Source organism: Rattus norvegicus, chromosome 7 (assembly GCF_036323735.1).
Source record: "Rattus norvegicus strain BN/NHsdMcwi chromosome 7, GRCr8, whole genome shotgun sequence".
NCBI lineage: Eukaryota > Metazoa > Chordata > Mammalia > Rodentia > Muridae > Rattus > Rattus norvegicus.
Window position 1 is genome coordinate 72,271,594 of NC_086025.1, and position 25,942 is coordinate 72,297,535.

Here is a 25,942-nt window from a genome sequence, read left to right on the forward strand (position 1 = left end):
ACCATCCCTGTATGCCTGGGATGAAACCTGGGAGGATCATGGTGGATGATTGTTTTGATGTGCTCTTGGATTCGGTTTGCCAGAGTTTTATTGAGTATTTTTGCGTCGATATTCATAAGGGAAATTGGTCTGAAGTTCTCTTTCTTTGTTGGGTCTTTGTGTGGTTTAGGTATAAGAGTAATTGTGGCTTCATAGAAGGAATTCGGTAGTGCTCCATCTGCTTCAATTTTGTGGAATAGTTTGGATAGTATTGGTATGAGGTCTTCTATGAAGGTCTGATAGAATTCTGCACTAAACCCGTCTGGATTTGGGCTTTTTTCTTGTTGGGAGACCTTTAATGACTTCTTCTATTTCGTAGGAGTTATGCGGTTGTTTAAATGTTTTTCTGTTCCTGATTTAACCGGTACCTGGTATCTGTCTGGGACATTGTCCATTTCCTGTAGATTTTCCAGTTTTGTTGAATATAGGCTTTTGTAGTAGGATTTAATGATTTTTTGAATTTCCTCTGATTCTGTAGTTATGTCTCCCTTTTCATTTCTGATTTTGTTAATTTGGACACACTCTCTGTGTCCTCTCGTTAGTCCTGCTAAGAGTTTATTTATCTTGTTGATTTTCTCAAAGAACCAACTTTTGGTTCTGTTTATTCTTTCTATGGTCCTTTTTGTTTCTACTTGGTTGATTTCAGCTCTGAGTTTGATTGTTTCCTGCCTTCTATTCCTCCTGGGTGTATTTGCTTCTTTTTGTTCTAGAGCTTTTAGGTGTGCTGTCAAGCTGCTGATATATGCTCTCTCCTGTTTCTTTCGGCAGCCATTCAGAGCTATGAGTTTTCCTCTTTCCTTGTGTCCCATAAGTTTGGGTTTGTTGTACCTTCATTTCATTAAATTGTAAGAAGTCTTTCATTTCTTTCTTTATTTCTTCCTTGACCAGATTATCATTGAGTAGAGCATTGTTCAAGTTCCATGTATATGTGGGCGTTCTTCCCTTATTGTTATTGAACACCAGCTTTAGCCCATGGTGGTCTGATAGGACGCATGGGATAATTTCTGTCTTTCTGTATCTGTTGAGGCTTGTTTTATGACCAATTATATGGTCAATTTTGGAGAAAGTACCATGAGGTGTTGAGAAGAAGGTATATCCTTTTGTTTTAGGATAGAATGTTTTGTAAATATCTGTTAAGTCCATTTGGTTCATGACTTCTCTTAGTCCGTCTATGTCTCTGTTTAATTTCTGTTTCCATGATCTGTCCATTGATGAGAGTGTGGTGTTGAAATCTCCCACTATTATTGTGTGAGGTGCAATGTGTGCTTTGAGGTTTAGTAAGGTTTCTTTTATGTATGTAGGTGCCCTTGTATTTGGCGCATAGATATTTAGGATTAAGAGTTCATCTTGGTGGATTTTTCCTTTGATGAATATGAAGTGTCCTTCCTTATCTTTTTTGATGACTTTTAGTTGAAAATCGATTTTATTCGATATTGGAATGGCTACTCCAGCTTGCTTCTTCAGACCATTTGCTTGGAAAGTTGTTTTCCAGCCTTTCACTCTGAAGTAGTGTTGTCTTGTATCTGAGGTGTGTTTCCTGTAGGCAGCAGAATGCAGGATCCTTATTGTGTGTCCAGTTTGTTAATCTATGTATTTTTATTGGGGAGTTGAGTCCTTTGATGTTGAGAGATATTAAGAAATAGTGATTATTGCTTCCTGTTATATTCGTATTTGGATGTGAAGTTATGTTTGTGTGCTTTTTGTTTTGTTGCCAAGACTATTAGTTTCTTGCTTTTTCTAGGGTGTAGCTTGCCTCCTTATGTTGGGCTTTACCATTTATTATCCTTTGTAGTGCTGGATTTGTAGAAAGATATTGTGTAAATTTGGTTTTGTCATGTAATATCTTGGTTTCTCCATCAATGTTAATTGAGAGTTTTGCAGGATACAGTAGCCTGGGCTGGCATTTGTGTTCTCTTAGTGTCTGTATGACATCTGTCCTGGATCTTCTGGCTTTCATAGTCTCTGGTGAGAAGTCTGGTGTGATTATGATAGGCCTGCCTTTATATGTTACTTGATCTTTTTTTCCTTACTGCTTTTAATATTCTTTCTTTATTTTGTGTATTTGGTGTTTTGACTATTATGTGACGGGAGGATTTTTTTCCTGGTCCAATGTATTTGGAGTTGTGTAGGCCTCTTGTATGCTTATGGGCATCTCTTTCTTTACGTTAGGGAAGTTTTCTTCTATGATTTTGTTGAAGATATTTACTGGTCCTTTGAGCTGGGAGTCTTTACTCTCTTCTATACCTATTATCCTTAGGTTTGATCTTCTCATTGAGTCCTGGATTTCCTGTATGTTTTGGGCCAGTAGCTTTTTCCGTTTTACATTATCTTTGACAGTTGTGTTGATGATTTCTGTGGAATCTTCTGCTCCTGAAATTCTCTCTTCTATCTCTTGTATTCTGTTGGTGATGCTTGTATCTGGGGCTCCTTGTCTCTTCCTTTGGTTTTCTATATCCATGGTTGTTTCCTTTTGTACTTTCTTTATTGCTTCTATTTCCATTTTTAATTCCTTCATCTGTTTGATTGTTTTTTCCTGGAATTCTTTCAGGGATTTTTGTGATTACTCTCTGTAGGCTTCTACTTGTTTATTTATGTTTTCCTGCATTTCTCTAAGGTAGTTCTTCATGTCTTTCTTGAAGTCCTCCTGCATCATGATCAAATATGATTTTGAAACTAGATCTTGCTTTTCTGGTGTGTTTGGATATTTAGTGTTTCTTTTGGTGGGAGAATTGGGCTCCGATGATGCCATGTAGTCTTGGTTTCTGTTGCTTGGGTTCCTGCGATTACCTCTTGCCATCAGATTATCTCTGGTGTTACTTTGTTCTGCTATTTCTGACAGTGACTAGACCGTCCTATAGGCCTGTGTGTCAGGAGTGCTGCAGACCTGTTTTCCTGTTTTCTTTCAGCCAGTTATGGGAACAGAGTGTTCTGCTTTCGGGCGTGTAGTTTTTTCTGTCTACAGGTCTTCAGCCGTTCCTGTGGGCCTGTGTCCTTAGTTCACCAGGCAGGTCACTTGGAGCAGAAAAGTTGGTCTTACGTGTGGTCCCGAAGCTCAAGTTTGTTCGTGGGGCGTTGCTTCTGAGCTCTCCATGAGGGCAGCAACCAGGTGGACCTGCACCGCCCTTTCTGGGAGTCCCCGTGCACCAGGGTCCCAGATGGCGTTTGGTGTTTTCCTCTGGATTCAGAAATGTGGACAGAGTGTAGTCTCTTCTGGCTTCCCAGGCGTGTCTGCCTCTCTGAAGGTTTAGCTCTCCCTCCCACGGGATTTGGGTGCAGAGAACTGTTGATCCGGTCCCTTCATGTCTTGGCGGTGTCTGGACTGTGGGGGACCTAACACACAATTTATTAAAATAACAAGTACAAATTTCAATTGAAAGTATTAAATTTAAGAAAATTTGACTAGAAACTCATATCTTAAGGAAATGGGTAGATTATCTTTCAAAGTTCATAGTTCTCTTGATTATTGTTACTAATAAACCTTTGTTGAGTTTAACATCAGTTCTCTGTGTTGCATTTACTCAGGAATTTTTCTCAGTGTTGAAACCATTGGAGTAGAAGTTCAATTATAACAATTCACTCAATTCTTTGAATCTTTCCTAAGTTTTGTGACAAAAAGTGTGGGAGTCTATCATCAAAAATTATCTTAAATTATATACCAGTTGACCACTGATTTACGTTTTCCTTCAGCTGAAAGCATAGAACCTATCATATCAGACTTGAACAATGTGCTACTGAGTTAGTGAGTCATTCTGTCGGTTTCTGGGAGTCATACCAAAAAGGCATTACTGATAATTATCAGATGACTATCTTTGTATCTCTTTGACTTAGAAATACCTTGTTTAAGCTATTATCTTTTTTTTCTTTTTTTTTCTTTTCTTTTCCCGGAGCTGGGGACCGAATCCAGGGCCTTGTGCTTGCTAGGCAAGTGTTCTACCACTGAGCCAAATCCCCAACCCCATAGGCTATTATCTTAAGAAGGATTTGTGAAATGTTAATTTTAGTATTCTGACAATTGCAATGTATACTGACAAAATTATTTTTGCATTCTCAGAATGCTCACTTAAGTTTACTGTCTCAGAATTGCCTATCTTGATTTCAGTTTGTAGAGAAATGGAGCATATTAGCTAATAGGCAAAGATAAACTAGTTGTTCAACCCAATCAGCCAAATGAAAATTAGTTAGTGAAAGTTTCATGTTGCTTTCCAGTTTAAATAAATGTTGGTATTGATTATTTTCTAACACACACTGTGTGTGTGTGTGTGTGTGTGTGTGTGTGTGTGTGTGTGTGTGTGCGTACATGTCTGTTTTGTATGTATATCTATGTGTGTTTCCTGTCAGAGTACGTGAGGAAGCCAGAGGTTGCTCTTTAGTGTCTTCCTCTGTTGCTCTCCGTCTTATTTTTTTCAGAGGATCTCTCATTGAATGTGCAGCTCACTATTTTTGCTAGCCTGGCTAGCCAGTGAGCCCTGGAGATCCTCTCTTTGTACCCAGTTCCCTCTCGGTCATGCGTAGAGCACTTTGCTCACTGACCCTGTCCATTTACTCCCTAGCTCCATGCCGTGATAATTATTATTTACCTTTTTAACCTTGAGGTTGACTCTTGGTAGGGTAGTCCAGGTGACGTGGGACTCCTTGTAACCCCCACCATCTTTGAGTTCATGATTTTCCTGCTATCGTCCTTTGGCTCTGAAATTATAGGCTTGTCTTTTCCTTGGAATATCTTAATAGGATTTCTAAATGTGATCCTAATGGGACAAAAACCCTTTGTTTCAAGTAAACCCCACTCATTCATGTATCACTTGAAAATTTTAATGCCATTATATTAATGATACTATAATAATTCCCATTTTAATGGTAGCATTTGATACTCCAATCAGGATTCACCATTTTGAGAATAGTTCTTTATGAATATAAGTGTTTTAAAGTTACAAGTATTGCCTGTAAGCGAGTTTCTTGTGATTACTCACTGAAGCACTAACCATGACAATTGTGAGGTTAATCTTCATTGCCAACTGACTGAATTTAGACTCATCAGGAAGACAGTACTTCTGGGAATGCTTATGACTGTGTTTTCATAGAGGTTGAACTAAGAAGGCTGAATATTAATGTGAAACATGTCACCAGTCTAATGGAGTGGGTTTTTTTTTTTTGTTTTGTTTTACTGGTGTTATACAAGTATGCTTTCTGATTTTGTGTTTTATGGATTTTGCTTTTGTGCGTATGTGTCTTTTTCTTATTCTCTTTGTAATTTTACTTTTCACGTTTATTTGTTTTTGGGAGGGGGAAGGGAGGTGTAGGGTATAGAGTTAGGGAAGATCTGGAAGGAGGTAGGGGGATAGGAAACAATGATCAAAATATATTGAATGAAAGATAGTTTTCAATAATTAGGAAGAGGTAGGTGAAGAGAAAGCAACCTGAGCACCAGCGTTCACCGTTCTCTGCTTCCTTAATGCACAGTGTCACTAGCTGCCTCGTGCTTCCACTGCCATGCCTCCCGACTATGGTGGACCGCATTCCTTACACTGTTCACCAAAGTAAACTTTTCTCCCTTAAGTTGCTTTGCTGTTACATAGTTGGGCATATCAATGACAACAGAACTAACATAATGATCCCTGTGGGAGTTGCTAGGTAAAATGAACCCAACTTGAGTATGAGTGTTCACTGCTTAAAGTCCTATCACTTGATTCCCTGCTGACTTCATGGGCACCACAATCTTTTTAGATGTGGTATTTTCAATATTATTTGGAGTGGCTGGAAATATGTATAGATGATGAATCTACCAAAATTTCCACCGAAATCTAAGTAATACCACCTTCAGTTTTATAAAGTCTATAAAGCCTAGTGCTATTTTATCATGCTTTAATAAACCACAGCAGCGAGCTTATCAACTAACTTCTTTTTGCTACTTTTTATAGTACTTTCATAATAATCTCTTGTATAGTATTTCCTGGCTTCAACGGTGAATGATATTAATTTGTAAAAAAACATTTCATTCAAAGTAGCCTTGAATAATTGCTTGTAAGTTGCCAATGCTTTGTTTTTTACTTGCAATATAAGATGCTTTCCTTAGAGTTTATATGCTTTGCAGATAATAGAAGCTTCAAGGAGATGGCTTCATAATGTTGTTTTGGAACAGTTTCTTGATAGCAAAAAACAGAAGGAAACTGTAGCTCTGTATATGCTATGGTCAAGGGGTTCTTCCCCCAAGGCATTTTCTTGAATACTTTGATATATTCCTCCTTAAATTTGTATAATTTTTAACAGATGGCAAATTGCTAAGTAGCATTACTTAAATTCTTATTTTGAAGTTATACACCACAAAGTCTTTTAAAGTATGATCTACTGTGTACTGCTCTAGTTGGTGGAGAGACCTGGTAGAGTGGAGTCAGTCGATAGGGGGCCTAGAGTCTCATGCACCAGCCAGCTTCACTAAGAGAGTCAGCAGTTCACACCCTGAGAGAGAAGACAAACCACACGAACAAAGCATACAACCACGAGGACAAGACACATAGCAAAAACATGTTTTCATAGAGACATAGGAAACAAATGGCAGAGGCCAGTTGTAATGAATAATTCAAAGTAAATCCACTCCTATCCTCTGAACCTGGGAAGGGCACAAAAAACACATTCCAAGAAAAATTCTGTTTTTTGAAGAAATTAAGATTACAAGACTTTTGTTTCTTTGAGTTTTTTCAAAAGCACTCAGATTTTCCTCACAAGACTCTATTTTTGTACTGTGTTCTAACAATCTACTTTATTGGTAATTTATGAAGCATACCAGTTAAAATTATAATTTGAATTATTCCTTACCCTATAACTGCATTTTACAGCATCTCTTCTGTCTGAGTTAGGATCTTGTCAAGTTTTAAAACCCAGCACTGTGGTTTAGTCATGGTTCGGTATAACTGTAGTTTCTATGACTGCAATTTAATATGCATGAATTGGTTTTAGCTATTTATACAAGTTAATTTATATCAATATAAAAATCTACAAATTTATTCTAGATCTTACACTTGTAATAGGGAACTATCATGTTTCTTTTTCAAGACTTTTTCCATTTTTAAAACAGTAAATACTGATGAAGTTGGAAATTAGGTTAAGAAAATCATGATATACATGCAGATTATAATTTTTTAAAAGTTGTAACACTGTATTATTGGGGTGAAAAACATGGCATTAGAGTTTGATTGTAACTTACCTACTTAAGATCATTAGCAGTGTTCCATGTCTAGGTTACAGCCCTCCTGTCACTCCTTACACACAGTGGCATGTGTACAGTCCTGTCACTCCTTATACACAGTGGCATGTGTACAGTCCTCCTGTCACTCCTTATACACAGTGTCATGTGTACAGTCCTCCTGTCACTCCTTATACACAGTAGCATGTGTACAGTCTTCCTGTCAGTCCTTATACACAGTGGCATGTATATTTTTGCTTGTTTGCCTTGCAGTTTGCTGCAATCTTAGTTGCTCTCTTTATTAAACTTTCTTGTCAAATTTGGTTTTGGGAAAGATTTTCTTTCCAATGATTTTTAAATTAATCTTTTGACAGTTCTATCTTTTGACATATATATATGTATATATATACATATATATGTATATATATGGATTTTATTGTGGCATTTATCTATATTTAATTGTACTTTGCTCATATTCACACTCAATTATTACTTCCGGTCATCTGCTTACTAGTCCTTCTCCTCCCTACTAACATTAAATATTGATTTCAAGGGATGGGAGAGAAAGCTGAGGAGCTTTTTACTTTGTAGAGGACCTAGCTTTGGTTCCGAGCACACACATGGTAGCTCACAAAAGTCTATAACTTCAGTTCCAGGGAACTAGTTGAACTCTTTACCTATTTCCTTCCCTCCCTCGACACTCCCTCCCTTCATCCCAAGAAACAAGGTCTCTGAATCTAGAGCTTATGAATTAGGTGAGCCTGCCTGGCTGTCCAGTTCCAGGCTCCTCTTGTCTTTGCTGCCCCAATGCTGGGGCTCCAGATGCTATTTACCATGCTTGGCTTTATGCCAGTACTGGGGATTCAAATTCATGGCTGTGCGGCAAGCGCATAACTGACTAGGGTGTCTCTCTAGCTCCCCTTTCTCTCTTACACACACACACACACACACACACACACACACACACACACAAACACAAACACAAAATGAAATCCTAACTAAGACAGTGGTTCTGGAATTTTAATTCATTTGGTCTTAACAAGGGTCAGTTAACTTAAGAGGTGAGTTAGTGTTATGTATCCCACAAAAGGAGTGCACATGTCCTGCAGTCAGAGCGTATTTATAAGAACGACAGTGGAACCCAGCACAGGAAGAAGTAGTAGTCACAAAACAGAGGAGAGAGCTCAGCAATCAAGCATGCTATAGGGCGAGATCCAAAGGCCTTTGCTTCATTGTAAAGACTTGGATGTTTATTCTTTAAGAGTAGGAAGTGTTCAAATGTTCTGATTGCCCATCATCAGATTACTTTCACTTTGAACCACTAAGAAACTTAATTGGTAGTTGCGATGAGTTACGTTAGTGAGGAAAGAATGGCAGCTGAGAGAGTAGTGAGGTTACTGTAGTCATTTATGTGCTTGATGGTGATTGGTTAGATAGTTGTGGTAGTGTGGTATCATCTGTGTAGATATATTTTTAAAAGTACAAGAAAAAGTTTCTAGTACAGTATATGTGAGATATGAAAGGAAGAATATTTATTCTAAGATTTTTGACCTGGGAAAAACTTGGAAGATAAGGAGATACCCTTAGTGCCTTAGGTAAGATTGCATGAAAAACTGATTCCGTTGTGGACCTGAACTTGAGGTGAATCACAAGTAAACACACTGAAACTTAGATATGATAATGTGCTACTTAATTTTGTGCAGAGATGCTTCTGCAATATAGCTCACCTTTCTCATAATAGAACATCTCCCCTGTGTGGTGACAGCCATGCTTTTGGAGTAGGTCAGATGACCACATGTTGTTAGTGAAGTTATTGTCTTCTAGCAACTCAGCAGCGAGAAGCACACTTGGCAGGGATAAATACAAAGAGCAATCCATGGCTCTGAACATTAATCTGTAGGAAACTTTGGCGGACGTCTTAAAGTTTAAAAGAATAGCTATTAGCAGTCTGAGAATCAAGTACATAAAGCTTCATGTGTTGAGGTTGTCTGTAGTCTCTCCTCCCTGAATGTGTTCTATACCACCATATTTCTTTAGCGTTTCACCTGCTACCTCTATGCTTGGACTTCTACCTTGGTAAGGCAACATCCTTAGTCTTCATTTAATTAAGTCTATGCCCTTGTTTATTTGCATTAGGTTCTTTTTAGAAATTCTCATTATCTGTACTCCATTTTTAGTGAAGATTTCTGGGAGAATATGCTTTGTATTTTAAGAAAATTTGTTCTTGCCAAGTCTTGAGATCACAGGGTTTTTTTTTTTTGTTGTTCAAATGACCTATGTTTGTATAACTTATGTACGAGAACTTATAAGTTCTCCTAAGTTATGGGAATATGTCAACTGATAGTATATTTGCATCTTTGAATTGTTCATATGCAGCGGGAAATAGTTCTAAGTAATGCCACATTTTGTAATATAGGATAGTGATACTATTTCAGGTCATTTGGCCTGTGTATTAGTCAGTGATTTCTAGAGGAACAAAAGCCTTATAGGATAAATAAATCACATATATTTAAGAATGCAGTAGCTGGACTGCTCCCAAAACCCGTGGGAGAGAGAGCTCACCGCCTGGACAGGGGGGCACTCCTGAGAATGCAGAGCGGAAGAGACCACCAATACTGCCCACCCCTGTCCACATCACTGGCCCAAGAGGAAACTGTATACGGCCTCGGGGAACCAGAAGATAGGGGCACTGGACCTGCAGGTTCCCTGTGCTCCAGACACCTCCAGAACCTGAAGGGACCGAATCAACAGTTCTCTCCACCCAAATCCCGTGGGAGGGAGAGCTAAACCTTCAGAGAGGCAGACATGCCTGGGAAGCCAGAAGAGACTACACTCTGCCCACATTTCTGAATTCAGAGGAAAACACCAAACGCCATCTGGGAATCTGGTGCATGGGGGCTCCCAGAAGAGGCAGCGCAGGCCCTCCTGGTTGCCGCCCTCACGGAGAGCTCAAAAGTAACACCCCACAAGCAAACTTGAGCCTCGGGACCACAGGTAAGACTAAGTTTTCTGCTCCAAGTGACCTGCCTGGTGGACTCAGGACACAGGCCCACAGGAACAGCTGAAGACCTGTAGACAGGAAAAACTGCACGCCCAAAAGCAGAACACTCTGTTCCCATAACTGGCTGAAAGAAAACAGGAAAACAGGTCTGCAGCACTCCTGACACACAGGCCTATAGGACAGTCTAGCCATTGTCAGAAATAGCAGAACAAAGTAACACCAGAGATAATCTGATGGCGAGAGGTAAACGCAGGAACCCAAGCAACAGAAACCAAGACTACAAGGCATCATCGGACCCCAATTCTCCCACCAAAGCAAACACTGAATATCCAAACACTCCAGAAAAGCAAGATCTAGTTTCAAAATCATATTTGATCATGATGCAGGAGGACTTCAAGAAAGACGTGAAGAACTACCTTAGAGAAACACAGGAAAACATAAATAAACAAGTAGAAGCCTACAGAGAGGAATCACAAAAATCCCTGAAAGAATTCCAGAAAAACACAATCAAACAGTTGAAGGAATTAAAAATGGAAATAGGAGCAATGAAGAAAGAACACAGGGAAACAACCGTGGATATAGAAAACCAAAGGAAGAGACAAGGAGCCGTAGATACAAGCATCACCAACAGAATACAAGAGATAGAAGAGAGAATTTCAGGAGCAGAAGATTCCACAGAAATCATCAACACAACTGTCAAAGTCAATGTAAAACGGAAAAAACTACTGTTCCAAAACATACAGGAAATCCAGGACTCAATGAGAAGATCAAACCTAAGGATAATAGGTATAGAAGAGAGTAAAGACTCCCAGCTCAAAGGACCAGTAAATATCTTCAACAAAATCATAGAAGAAAACTTCCCTAACGTAAAGAAAGAGATGCCCATAAGCATACAAGAGGCCTACACAACTCCAAATACATTGGACCAGGAAAAAATCCTCCCGTCACATAATAGTCAAAACACCAAATACACAAAATAAAGAAAGAATATTAAAAGCAGTAAGGGAAAAAGGTCAAGTAACATGTAAAGGCAGACCTATCAGAATCACACCAGACTTCTCACCAGAGACTATGAAAGCCAGAAGATCCAGGACAGATGTCATACAGACACTAAGAGAACACAAATGCCAGCCCAGGCTACTGTATCCTGCAAAACTCTCAATTAACATTGATGGAGAAACCAAGATATTCCATGACAAAACCAAATTTACACAATATCTTTCTACAAATCCAGCACTACAAAGGATAATAAATGGTAAAGCCCAACATAAGGAGGCAAGCTACACCCTAGAAAAAGCAAGAAACTAATAGTCTTGGCAACAAAACAAAGAGAAGAAAAGCACACAAACATAACCTCACATCCAAATACGAATATAACAGGAAGCAATAATCACTATTTCTTAATATCTCTCAACATCAAAGGACTCAACTCCCCAATAAAAAGACATAGATTAACAAAAGTGGATACACAATGAGGATCCTGCATTCTGCTGCCTACAGGAAACACACCTCAGACACAAAGACAGACACTACTTCAGAGTGAAAGGCTGGAAAACAACTTTCCAAGCAAATGGTCTGAAGAAGCAAGCTGGAGTAGCCATTCTAATACTGAATAAAATCGATTTTCAACTAAAGGTCATCAAAAAAGATAAGGAAGGACACTTCATATTCATCAAAGGAAAAATCCACCAAGATGAACTCTCAATCCTAAATATCTATGCTCCAAATACAAAGGCACCTACATACATAAAAGAAACCTTACTAAACCTCAAAGCACACATTGCACCTCACACAATAATAGTGGGAGATTTCAACACCACACTCTCATCAATGGACAGATAATGGAAACAGAAATTAAACAGTGATGTCAACAGACTAAGAGAAGTCATGAGCCAAATGGACTTAACGGATATTTACAGCACATTCTATCCTAAAGCAAAAGGATATACATTCTTCTCAGCACCTCATGGTACTTTCTCCAAAATTTACCATATAATTGGTCATAAAATAGGCCTCAACAGATACAGAAAGATAGAAATAATCCCATGCATCCTGTCAGATCACCACAGACTAAAGCTGGTCTTCAATAACAATAAGGGAAGAATGTCCACATATACATGGAAATTGAACAATGCTCTACTCAATGATAACCTGGTCAAAAAAGAAATAAAGAAAGAAATTAAAGACTTCTTAGAATTTAATGAAAATGAAGGTACAACATACCCAAACTTGTGGGACACAATGAAAGCTGTTCTAATAGGAAAACTCATAGCTCTGAGTGGCTGCTGAAAGAAACAGGAGAGAGCATATATCAGCAGCTTGACAGCACACCTAAAAGCTCTAGAACAAAAAGAAGCAAATACATCCTGGAGGAGTAGAAGGCAGGAAACAATCAAACTCAGAGCTGAAATCATCCAAGTAGAAACAAAAAGGACCATAGAAAGAATCAACAGAACCAAAAGTTGGTTCTTTGAGAAAATCAACAAGATAGATAAACCCTTAACCAGACTAATGAGAGGACACAAAGACTGTGACCAAATTAACAAAATCAGAAATGAAAAGGGAGACATAACCACAGAATCAGAGGAAATTAAAAAAAATCATTAAATCCTACCACAAAAGCCTATATTCAACAGAACTTGAAAATCTACAGGAAATGGACAATTTCCTAGACAGATACCAAGTACCGAAGTTAAATCAGGAACAGATAAACCATTTAAACAACCGCATAACTCCTAAGGAAATAGAAGCAGTCATTAAGAGTCTCCCAACCAAAAAGAGCCCAGGTCCAGACGGGTTTAGTGCAGAATTCCATCAGACCTCCATAGAAGACCTCATACCAATACTATCCAAACTATTCTTCAAAATTGAAGCAGATGGAGCACTACCGAATTCCTTCTATGAAGCCACAATTACTCTTATACCTAAACTACACAAAGACCCAACAAAGAAAGAGAACTTCAGACCATTTCCCTTATGAATATCGACGCAAAAATACTCAATAAAACTCTGGCAAACTGAATCCAAGAGCACATCAAAACAATCATCCACCATGATCAAGAAGGCTTCATCCCAGGTATGCAGGGATGGTTTAATATAAGGAAAACCATCAACGTGATCCATTATATAAACAAAGTGGAAGAACAAAACCACATGATCATTTCATTAGATGCCGAGAAAGCATTTGACAAAGTTCAACACCCCTTCATGATAAAAATCCTGGAAAGAATAGGAATTCAAGGCCAATACCTAAACATAGTAAAAGCCATATACAGCAAACCAGTTGCTAACATTAAACTAAATGGAGAGAAACTTGAAGCAATCCCACTAAAATCAGGGCCTAGACAAGGCTGCCCACTCTCTCCCTACTTATTCAATATAGTTCTTGAAGTTCTAGCCAGAGCAATCAGACAACAAAAGGAGGTCCAGGGGATACAGATTGGAAAAGAAGAAGTCAAAATATCACTATTTGCAGATGATATGATAGTATATTAAAGTGATCCCAAAAGTTCCACCAGAGAACTACTAAAGCTGATAAACAACTTCAGCAAAGTGGCTGGGTATAAAATTAACTCAAATAAATCAGTAGCCTTCCTCTACACAAAAGAGAAACAAGCCGAAAAAAAATTAGGGAAACGACACCCTTCATAATAGTCTCAAATAATATAAAGTACCTCGGTGAGACTTTAACCAAGCAAGTAAAAGATCTGTACAATAAGAACTTTAAGCTTCTGAAGAAAGAAATTGAAGAAGACCTCAGAAGATGGAAAGATCTCCCATGCTCATGGATTGGCAGGGTTAATATAGTAAAAATGGCCATTTTACCAAAAGCGATTTACAGATTCAATGCAATCCCCATCAAAATACCAATCCAATTCTTCAAAGAGTTAGAACAATTTTCAAACTCATCTGGAATAACAAAAAACCCAGGATAGCTAAAACTATCCTCAAAAATAAAAGGACTTCTGGTGGAATCACTGTCCCTGAACTCAAGCAGTATTACAGGGCAATAGTAATAAAAACTGTATGGTATTGGTACAGAGACAGACAGATAGCCCAATGGAATAGAATCTAAGACCCAGAAATGATCCCTCACACCTATCGTCACTTGATTTTTGACAAAGGAGCCAAAATCATCCAATGGAAAAAAGATAGCATTTTCAGTAAATATTGCTGGTTCAACTGGAGGCCAACATTTAGAAGAATGCAGATCGATCCATGCTTATCACCTTGTACAAAGCTTAAGTCCAAGTGGATCAAACCAGATATACTCAAACTAATAGAAGAAAAAGTGGGGAAGCATCTCAAGCACATGGGCACTGGAGAAAATTTCCTGAACAAAACACCAATGGCTTATGCTCTAAGATCAAGAATTGACAAATGGGATCTCATAAAACTGCAAAACTTATGTAAGGCAAAGGACACTGTGGTGAGGGCAAAATGGCAACCAACAATGGGAAAAGATCTTTACCAATCCTACAACTGATAGAGGGCTTATATCCAAAATATACAAAGAACTCAAGAAGTTAGACTGCAGGGAGACAAATAACCCTCTTAAAAAATGGGGTTCAGAGCTAAACAAAGACTTCACAGCTGAGGAATGCCGAATGGCTGAGAGACACCTAAAGAAATGTTCAACATCTTTAGTCATAAGGGAAATGCAAATGAAAACAACCCTGAGATTTTACCTCACACCAGTGAGAATGGCTAAGATCAAAAACTCAGGTGACAGCAAATGCTGGTAGGGATGTTCAGAAAGAGGAACACTCTTCCATTGTTCATGGGATTGCAGACTGGTAGAACCATTCTGGAAATCAGTCTGGAGGATCCTCAGAAAATTGGACATTGAACTACCTGAGGACCCAGCTATACCTCTCTTGAGCATATACCCAAAAGATGCTCCAACATATAACAAAGACACGTGCTCCACTATGTTCATAGCAGCCTTATTTATAATAGCTAGAAGCTGGAAAGAACCCAGATGCCCTTCAACAGAGGAATGGATACAGAAAATGTGGTACATCTACCCAATGGAATAATACTCAGCTATCAAAAACTATGAGTTTATGAAATTCATATGCAAATCGATAGAACAGGAAAATATCATCCTGAATGAGGTAACCCAATCACAGAAAAACACAGATGGTATGCACTCGTTGACAAGTGGCTATTAGCCCAAATTCTTGAATTGCCCTATATGCACAGAACACATGAAACTCAAGACGGATGATCAAAATGTGAATGCTTCACTCCTTCTTTAAAAGGGGGAACTAGAATACCCTTGGCAGGGAATAGGGAGCAAAGATTAAAACAGAGATAGAGGAACACCCATTCAGAGCCTGCCCCACATGTGGCCCATACATATACAGCCACCCAATTAGACAAGATGGATGAAGCAAAGAAGTGCAGGCCGATAGGAACCGGATGTAGATCTCTCCTGAGAGACACAGCCAGAATACAGCAAATATAGAGGCGAATGCCAGCAGCAAACCAGTGAACTGAGAATAGGACCCCCATTGAAGGAATCAGAGAAAGAACTGGAAGAGCTTGAAGGGGCTCGAGACCCCATATGAACAACAATGCCAACCAACCAGAGCTTCTGGGGACTAAGCCGCTACCCAAAGACTATACATGGACTGACCCTGGCCTCTGACCTCATAGGTAGTAATGAATATCCTAGTAAGAGCACCAGTGGAAAGGGAAGCCCTTGGTCCTGCTAAGACTGAACCCCAAATGAAGGTGATTGTTGGGGGGAGTGTGGTAATGGGGGGAGGATGGGGAGGGGAACCCCCATATAGAAGGGGAGTTTGAGGGGTTAGGGGGATGTTGGCCCGGAAACTGGGAAAGGTAATAACAATCGAAATGTAAATAAGAAATACTCAAATTAATAAAGAAAAAAAAAAAGAATGCAGTAGCTGTTTAATTCACAAGGCTGGCTGTTTCAGCTGATCTTTGGTATATGCTGGAATCCTAATGAAGTAGGCTGTCATGTCAGTTAAGGAATGAAGTTGCTGGTGATGCCCAGAGCAAGCTGCCAAAGCAAGGCAACTTCCTCTTGCATGTCTGTTATATAGGCTGCCAGCAGAAGGTGTGAGACAGATTAAAGTGGATCTTCCCACCTCAGAAAATCTGGATCAAAATTTTATCTTCCTACATCAAAGATACAGATTAGAAGTGGGCCTTTCCACTTCAGCGGATTTAATTAGGAAAAAGCTAAACAAAATCAAACCCTTACAGCTGCGCCCAGCCTTTTGGGTTGTAGTTAATTCCAGATGTAGTCAAGTTGACACCAAGAATAGTTATCACAGCCTGATCATTTGTATTTGTCTAGTGGTACTGTATCTTTAACAGAAGTTTTGTTTACTTCCCCTGTCAGTGAGTGGAGAGGTAGGAAATTGATAGTGTAGTACCAGCAGGCAATGAATGAGAGTTCGGTGTGACTGAACAAAGTGCAGTAGCCCCCCCTAGTGGTGCAGAGTTACAATTGCACAAAGGTTCAGTGTCCTTACCTTGTAAGAAAAGCCTGTCATTTTGTTTTGACATCTCATTTCTCTTTTAAAATTATTTAGAGGTATTTAAACTTAAACTACAATTTGGAATTGAAATATAAATATTTTAATGTTATATATTTATTTTGAAGTCAGCAGTGATCCATTTTGATAATAATCAATACAAAATTAAAAACTTCTTAATGACAAATTTGCTTTGAGAATCACTAACCTTTTCCCCTAAAGTCTCATTTAAACAAAACATTAATAGAAAGAATAAAATTGAAAAAACACCAGTACAAAACGTGTACAACTGAGCTGAGGTTGCCATCTATGGTAGAGTGTATGCTTAGCATGTCAAGAGATTCCATTCCCAGAACCATTTCTCTTGAAGAGTACTAATTAGATTATTTTGAAGGAAATGGTTGCACTCCTACCATTGCATGTGCTCACAGACAGACACAGACTTATAGGCACAGACACACAGACACAAACACACAGACACATAGGTACCCAGAGACACACAGGATTGAATGGTATTTTAAAATTTATATTATATATAGATACATATATACGATCATATCATATAAGCCTGTGTGTCTGTGCGTATGTTTTTCCGTTTCCTCTGACTTCTTCAGTGACTTTCCAAGTGTTTGTATAGTTTCACTAGGTGTACTTCCTACACCCTGTTTGATTTTTAGTTTTATCCCACCAAATTCTGATGAGATACAAGAAATAAAGATTTAAACCTTTCTTTATGGCCTAAGTGGTGTGTGTGTGTGTGTGTGTGTGTGTGTGTGTGTGTGTGTGTGTGTGTGTGTGTATTTCTTTACTTCAAGCCTAACGGTGTTTGGAGAATGTATATTGTCCAGGTTATTTCAATATTTTCTAGACTAGAAAAGTAAAAAACCAAAACCAAACCAAACTCTTACTCATCTGTCCGTGTGTATTTGTGTGTGGATGTGATCTGGGGAGGGTAGAGAATGCAGACAGAGGTAAGGCCAGTTGTGTCTTATTACCCATGTAAATAATGTGTGGAGTCCTTCGGCACTGACATGCATGCTCTAAGTAAAGTGATGGAAGTGAAAACGTGCTGCCTTATAATTCAAGGCTGAAAGCTGTTGATATAAGTAACAGAAAAACCAGATAGGCCTGGCTTGCTTTCTTCATGTGTTGAAAAAGTCAGATGAATAACAGAGAAACAAGGTATATTTTGACAAGTTACCTTTTAAAAGCACAACAGTAGCAAGAATGCAATGCCTCATCCTTAGAGATGCCCAAGTTTACACCTTTGTTTTTACGATCTCCTAGACACTTACCAAAGACGCCCTTAGCCTACTTTAGCTAATGCATGTGGCTGTGGCCTGAAATGGCATGTTGCTGTTTATGGGGAACATACATAGTCTTGCTGCTTAACTCAGGGGTGTCAGATGAAGCATGCATCTGATTTTTTTTTAACTGTATTCCTGCAGCCTCTCACATAAGGATTATAATGACCTGTTTGAAAGCCTTAATACTTGAGGACATATGCCAGTATGGCTGGCTACCTTAGCAAAATTGAGGAATAACTTATAGGTATTTGCCCAAGTGTCTAAACTCTGCCCATAACGAGACACAGATACCTGATGATAGGCAATGTTGATGATGGCTGAGCCTCTCTGGATTCCCCGTGACGTTGCAGTGCCCTTTGCACCGCCCTCTCCTGGACCTGCTGTGAATGTAGCCCTTAGTGAGCACGTGTGAGTGAAATATAAGCAGTTCCTGTGGTCCTTTGTCTGCTCATTTTCTCTCCTTCTGCTCTTTAAAAGTCACAATGAAAGTCACACCTATTGATCTTACTCTGTCGACAGTGCCAGGCATGTATCAGTTATTTAGTAAGGTCGTGAAATTGGGATTTTATGCTCTGAGTTGATTTTTATGGTAAATTACAGCTTCCTTCAGGGTTGTCTATGGATACTGCATATAGCATCATTATTTTAGTAGAGTAAATATTGCACTGACATCTGACTTATAGAAAAAGCTAGTTTGTAATGTTTGTAATGTTTTTGTTTGTTTATTTTCTGTAGTCTAAATATGCTTGTGACTTCGGGCCAACTCACATTTTAGTTCAATGAATGTGAACATTGGAGTTCTTGTGACTTGCTGAATGCTGCTCAGACTGTTTAATATCCCAGTGGAGTATTGCTCTGCTAAGACATCTTCAATAGAACACATGCTTTAAAAAGATTGGAAATTCTTTAAGGCCATGCTATAGTAGTAGTTACTCTATGTGAAGTCCAAACTAGTGTGCTAGTGTGGTGATCACTTAGGTTCACAGACTTCTCCTTCTCCTTCTTCTCCTTCTTCTGATTATTATTAATTTTATTATTATTTTGATCTTCAAACTTTACTCCCATTTTAGGATCTTTAATCCTAGCAGCACAGTCAGAGTATATAGTAAGTTAATTTTGATGTGAGCTTCCAGTTATTCTGACTTTGTTTCTTAAAAGACACAGTAATGTTTTGGACTTTTATAGCTGTTTTGCTTAAGTTCATGACTGCTCTGAAGTTGCTGACAAACCAGGTAGCTTAAAAAAGCATTCTCTCGCTCTCGCGCTCTCGCTCTCGCTGTCTGCTGTCTCGCTGTCTTGAGCTCTCGCTGTCTGTCTCGCTCTCGCTCTCTGTCTCGCTCTTGCTCTCGCTGTCTGTCTCGCTCTTGCTCTCGCTATCTGTCTCGCTCTCGCTCTCTGTCTCCCTCTCGCTGTCTGTCTCGCTCTCGCTCTCTGTCTGTCTTGCTCTCGCTCTCTGTCTGTCTCGCCCTCGCTGTCTGTCTCGCTCTCGCTGTCTGTCTCGCTCTCGCTCTCTGTCTCGCTCTTCCTCTCGCTGTCTGTCTCGCTCTTGCTCTCGCTGTCTGTCTCGCTCTCGCTCTCTGTCTCCCTCTCGCTGTCTGTCTCGCTCTCGCTCTCTGTCTGTCTTGCTCTCGCTCTCTGTCTGTCTCGCCCTCGCTGTCTGTCTCGCTCTCGCTGTCTGTCTCGCTCTCACTCTCTGTCTCGCTCTCGCTCTCTGTCTCGCCCTCGCTGTCTGTCTCGCTCTCGCTGTCTCGCTCTCTCCTCCCTTCCCCATCCCTCCCTCCCCCCTCTCTCTCCTTACCTCCCTCCCCCCCTCTTTCTCCCTCTCTCCCTCCCTCATAGTGTCTTGTGTTTATATTCATTATCCAACTGTGTTTTCTCACCTTTCCCTGTCCCTCCCTCCCTCCCTCCCTCCCTCCCTCCCTCCCTCCCTCCCTCCCTCCCTTCCTTCTTTCCTCCCTCCCTTCCTTCCTTCCTTCCTTCCTTCCTTCCTTCCTTCCTTCCTTCCTTCCTTCCTTCCTTCCTTCCTTCTTCCTTCCTTCCCCACTGCTCCCTCTTACTTCTAGTCCACCCCTTTCTCTCTTTCTTCTAATGCCCCGGTTCCCTCACGAATTTTTATTTTATTTTTTACTTTTTGAGGAAGGTCATATGCAGTCTAGGCTGGGTTCAAACTCTGTATGAAGCCACGGCTCACCTTGACCACCGATTCTCAGTCCTCCCTCTCCTAATGTTGGGATTATAGGACTCAGTTCTGGGTTACTTTTTAAAAATCAATTGCTTTTTTTTTTTTTTTTTTTTTTTTTTACATTAAGGATACTTTCCATCTGTCTCCATTAAACTACACTGGGATTATTTTGCTGTAATTCCTTCAAACAAATGTCTTAAATATATATTAGTTCCAAATCTTTTTTGCAGAGGTTAATATAGGATGTTATTTTTTAATGGATGTGACTTTTTATCAAATACAGTTCAATTTTAGAGTTCTTTAACAGACTATCATTCCAATAGGGATAGTAATTTGTTTAAAACAAAAAAGTTGAAATGCAGATTTTATTTGTTGGTGTGGAGAGTTTAGTTCAGTGAAGGAGAATTTGCTTGGCAAGTGACTTGATTTGGTTCCCAGCAACAGCTTTTCATTTATTTTTAAAGTACTTTCCACTTAAAAGAGGTCTTGTAGGGACCTTCATTTATCATAGGTCATGTCAAAAGTGGTCATACCTTGCTTATCATTTGTATGTGATTTGATTTATAAATTGGTTGATGCATTTGAATGTATTTATATTAATACTCATATCAATAATAGAAAATGAAATTTGAACTGTGCAGTTTGTTTATAAAAATTGAGTAAGCTTATAGTATTTTTGTTAAAAATATTTATTTAAAAATATAATTGGCATATATTGTATATTGACCTTATTGATGAGTCCTATTTGGGAATTGATGAAGCATATATATTTTTTTTTGGGGGGGGGGAGCTGGGGACCTAACCCAGGGCCTTGCGCTTGCTAGACAAGCGCTCTACCACTGAGCCAAATCCCAAACCCGTGAAGCATATATCTTGGTATCACATGCCTTATTATATTTTCTTCAGGATTACTTCAAATGACTTCAAGCTAGTAAGCTTCTAGATATTAGTAGTCTATGATTTATATGTTCTGATGCTAGTAGAAGATAGAGCCTTTGTTTCCAATGAAAATAGTAAATTTAGTACTGAATGTACTTCTCATACAACAACAGGACAAAAGTCATAATCATAATAAACAAACTATGCAAATTATACAAGTAATACAAACTAGTTAAATGGAACATTAAGCAAATCATTTAAATGATATTTTATAAGACATTCTTATTTCAGTGAAAAACACCAGGTTAGATGCAGGGATGGATAATTATCTTATGAGCTTATTTCTGCTTTGTTAATTACTATGCAAAGAGAGCTTTCCTTTACTGTAATTACCTATGTTGTAAGTCATTTAAATATGAAAAAGTCTAGAGGTCTGTAAGTATATGATCAGTACTCATTTTAAACATGTGATTACCTTGTCTTTTATGAACATATAGCTTATTTATTTATTTATTCTTAGTTTTTTTTTTATTAACTAAAAGAAGGGTTTTGAGATGGGAAAAGGTGTTTCTGGTCACATAGCAATAACATCCTAGGTTACTGGATTCTGAAAAGGATATTAAGATATTACAAATGAAGCGTAGGACGGGCATCATCCTGGTTGGGAAGAGGGGAGGGAACGGGCATTGCTGTGCAATGTCATAGTTGATAATTCAAGTTTATAAGCAAGTTTTCAAGTTCTGTTTGGAAACAGTTTGAAGATAGTTGAAGAAATATTACTGAGTATTATTTAATGGTGAAGATGGTTCAATTTGTTGGATTTTGTCCACAATAAACATCTTGTGTATAAAATATCTTGTATTTTGTGGAAATATTTTTATGGATGTAAATTTTTTATATCAGGTACTTCGACCATATTTACTCCTCTGTACTCTTTGTTTACTCTCTGTTCTCTCTGACTCCCCTTAGTATGTTGCCTGTCTGTCTGTCTGTCTGCCTGCCTTTCTGTCTGTCTCTAATCTATCAATCATCTCTCTATCTGCCTACCTACCATGTACCTTATTCACTCCTTCCCTTCTTCCAGTGCACTGGTATCTATTCCTCCCTTCCTCCATCCCTAAATACAGAGTCAGCAGATGAGAATACATGTGATACTTTTCTTTCTGCATATGGCCTCTTTCACAACATAGAGAACTCCTCTGCTGCATTTGTTTTTCTGCACACCTCATGATTTTTCTTTATTGGTGAATAAAATTCAGTTGTGTATATTTACCACATATACTTTATCTAGTCATATCTTGAAGGGTGTCTAGGTTAGATATATAACTTAGCTATTATGAATACTAAAAAATAAATGTAGATGGGAAGATAAAAGAATCAAATATATCACTACAAAATATGATCAATTAATACGTTTTGGTGAAATTAATAGAGTCCTTAGTATTTTTTTAGTCATTAGAAGCTACTTAAAAGAAATAAAACTCCTCTTTCTCACATCCTTGCCAGCATCTGTTGTCACCTGAGTTTTTTTTATCTTAGCCATTCTGACTGGTATGAGGTGGACTCTCAGGGTTGTTTTGATTTGCATTTCCCTGATGACTAAGGATGTTGAACATTTCTTGGGTGCTTCTCAGCCATTTGATATTCCTCAGTTGAGAATTCTTTGTTTAGCTCTGTACCCCATTTTTATAGAGATATTTGATTCTCTGAGTCTAACTTCTTGAGTTCATTGTATATATCGGATATTAGCCCTCTATCTGATGTAGGATTGGTAAAGATCTTTTCCCAATCTGTTGGTTTCTGTTTTGTCCTAATGACAGTGTCCTTTGCCTTAAAGAAGCTTTTTAATTTTATGATGTCCCATTTCTCGATTGTTGATCTTAGAGCATAAGCCATTGGTGTTCTGTTCAGGAAAATTTCCCCAGTCCCATGTGATGGAGACTCTTCCCCACTTTTTTTCTATTGGTTTGAGTGTATCTAGTTTTATGTGGAGGTTCTTGATCCACTTGGACAAAAGCTTTGTACAGGGCGATAAGAATGGTTGGATTTGCATTTTTCTACATTCTGACCTCCAGTTGAACGAGCACCACTTGTTGAAACCCCATAAGAACCAACCAAATAGAGCTCCTCGGGACTAAACCACTACCCATAGACAGATCCATGGCTCCAGCTGCATATGTAGCAGAGGATGACCTTGTTAGGCATCAATGGGAGGAGAAGCCATTGGTCCTGCCAAGACTCCATGCCCCAGTGTAGGGGAATGTCAGGGTGGGGAGGTGGGAAAGGGATGGGTGGGGGAATACTCTTATAGAAGCAGGGGGAGGGGGATTGGATAGGGGGTTTATGGATGGGAACTGGTAAATGGATAGCATTTGAAATGTAAATAAAAATATATCCAATAAAAAAGAAATAAAACTCATTAAAAAAGGATATAATATAATTGGTACTAGACAATTTTATTCTAATATTAACAGTTAATTTACTGGAAATGTATTATATAACAGGTATTTTATGAATTATTTCTACTTTTAAAAACAATACAAGAAAATAAGTACTATTATTTTAATCTCTATCTTTTTTTTTTATTAACTTGAGTATTTCTTATTTACATTTCGAATGTTATTCCCTTTCCCAGTTTCTGGGCAAACATCCCCCTAACCCCTCCCCTCCACCTCTATATGGGTGTTCCCCTCCCCATCCTCCCCCCATTACCGCCCTCCCCCCAACAATTACGTTCACTCAGGGTTCAGTCTTGGCAGGACCAAGGGCTTCCTCTTCCACTGGTGCTCTTACTGAGCCATTGATTGCTACCTATGAGGTTGGAGCCCAGGGTCAGTCCATGTATAGTCTTTGGGTAGTGGCTTAGTCCCTGGAAGCTCTGGTTGCTTGGCATTGTTGTTCGTATGGGGTCTCGAACTCCTTCAAGCTCTTTCAGTCCTTTCTCTGATTACATTTGAAGGTTCAATACCTTGCTGAAGGTTTTTCTTTCCTATTTTAGAGATTAAATTTTAAATTTAAAATCTCCTAAATTTATTTTCGGTTTACTATGCCATACTTCTGACTAAATAAAAATAATTACAGAATATAAACAAAAACCTAGCATTTTGATACGGTTTTTTTGTCAGAGTAATTTCATTATAACCACCCTTTATATAATTTATAGCAGCAATTAATCCTGATTTTATTTTAACTAAGAAGTACAACCATGTAATTTTTTGTTGGCTTGAATTTTCTCTCCTTTTGTTTGCCTTATATTGTTCACTAGGGAGACTAATTTCTTTTTTTCTTTCCTTTTTATGTCATTGTATGCAGGTTATGTGGGTGTGTAATTTGTGCCGAAAACAACAAGAAATCCTCACTAAGTCGGGCGCGTGGTTTTACAATAGTGGGTCTAATACACCGCAGCAGCCTGATCAAAAGGCTCTTCGAGGGCTTCGCAGTGAGGAAGCCCCTCAGGAGAAGAAGGCAAAACTGCATGAGCAGACGCAGTTCCAGGGACCCCCCGGTGACTCATCAGTACCTGCAGTTGAGAGAGGTCGAGCTCATGGGCTCACAAGACAGGATTCTATTAAGAATGGCTCAGGAATGAAGCACCAGATCGCCAGTGACATGCCTTCAGACAGGTAAACATTTTGTTTCATCTCTAGGTACTGTTTGCTCGTTGGTTTCTGTCTGTTTCTTGCTATCTATCTTTTTGGGGGTTTGGGGATTGAACTTGTCCTCAGGCTTGTGTGGCATACGCTTTCACCTGCTGAGCCACCTCATTAATCCAAATACAGTGTTCATAGTACTCCTTCCAAGCAGAAACAAAACATGAAATGTTTAACCACAGTGATTTATTAAATGTTATATCCATATTTTTATAAGTGCTTTACATGGTTCAGGATTTGAAACATGACTGGCTTAAAGTATTCATGTTTAATGCTATAAGGCAAGATTATAAAATAGATGTCTCAGAATGAAGAAGTGAATTTAAATAGGACAGCTTTTGTTGCTGTTGTAAATTGCAGTCTTCTTACTGAGGGTGTCAGTTTTTTTTCTGTAGTCTTTCTTGAGCAAAGGCAGAGGCTATTTCTTTGTGTTTCATAGACATTTATATATTTTCCTTGATGAACAATATGTATCTTTATTTTTTACACTTTTGCATTAAATTATAAAAGTGTTTTGTATTCCTTTTTAAGCTATATACATTATAAATGTTTTCTTTTGAAATTTCTTTAACTATACTTGAATCATGTATAGAATAGCAGGGTCTCACTGGACAGCTCTAGCTGACATGCCTTACTATGCAGTCATGGCTGGTGATAAACACTTCCTCTTCCGTCTCTGCTGCCTAGGTCCACGCACTTGCACCTATCATTCTTATCTGCTTCAGGAAAAACAAAACTTTTATTTTGATGATATCTTTATTTGAGTTAATTTTGTACCCAGCCACTTTGCTGAAGTTGTTTATCAGGTTTAGGAGTTCTGTGGTGGAATTTTTGGGGTCACTTAAATACACTATCATATCATTTGCAAATAGTGATATTTTGACTTCTTTTCCAATTTGTATCTCTTTGAAGTCCTTTTGTTGTGTGATTGCTTTGGCTAGAACTTCAACTACTATATTAAATAAGTAGGGAGAGAGTGGGCAGCCTTGTGTAGTCCCTGATTTTAGTGGGATTGCTTCAAGTTTCTCTCCATTTAGTTTGATGTTGCCTACTGGTTTGCATTATATTGCTTTTACTATGTTTATGTCTGGGCCTTGAATTCCTCATCTTTCCAAGACTTTTAACATGAAAGGGTGTTGAAGTTTGTCAAATGCTTTCTCAGCATCTAAAGAGATGATCATGTAGTTCTTTTCTT

The 25,942-nt window shown here is 38.7% G+C and overlaps 1 protein-coding gene across 35 annotated transcripts in view; it reads left to right on the plus strand.

The window, feature by feature from the left end:
* The window catches only part of Rims2 (regulating synaptic membrane exocytosis 2), a 511,056-nt gene that overhangs the window by 138,590 nt on the left and 346,524 nt on the right, over positions 1-25,942 (plus strand). For all 35 annotated transcript variants that reach the window (XM_039078274.2, XM_039078264.2, XM_063262877.1 and 32 more), the window contains 1 exon segment: positions 24,410-24,720. In XM_039078274.2, the coding sequence (XP_038934202.1) occupies positions 24,410-24,720 (311 nt within the window).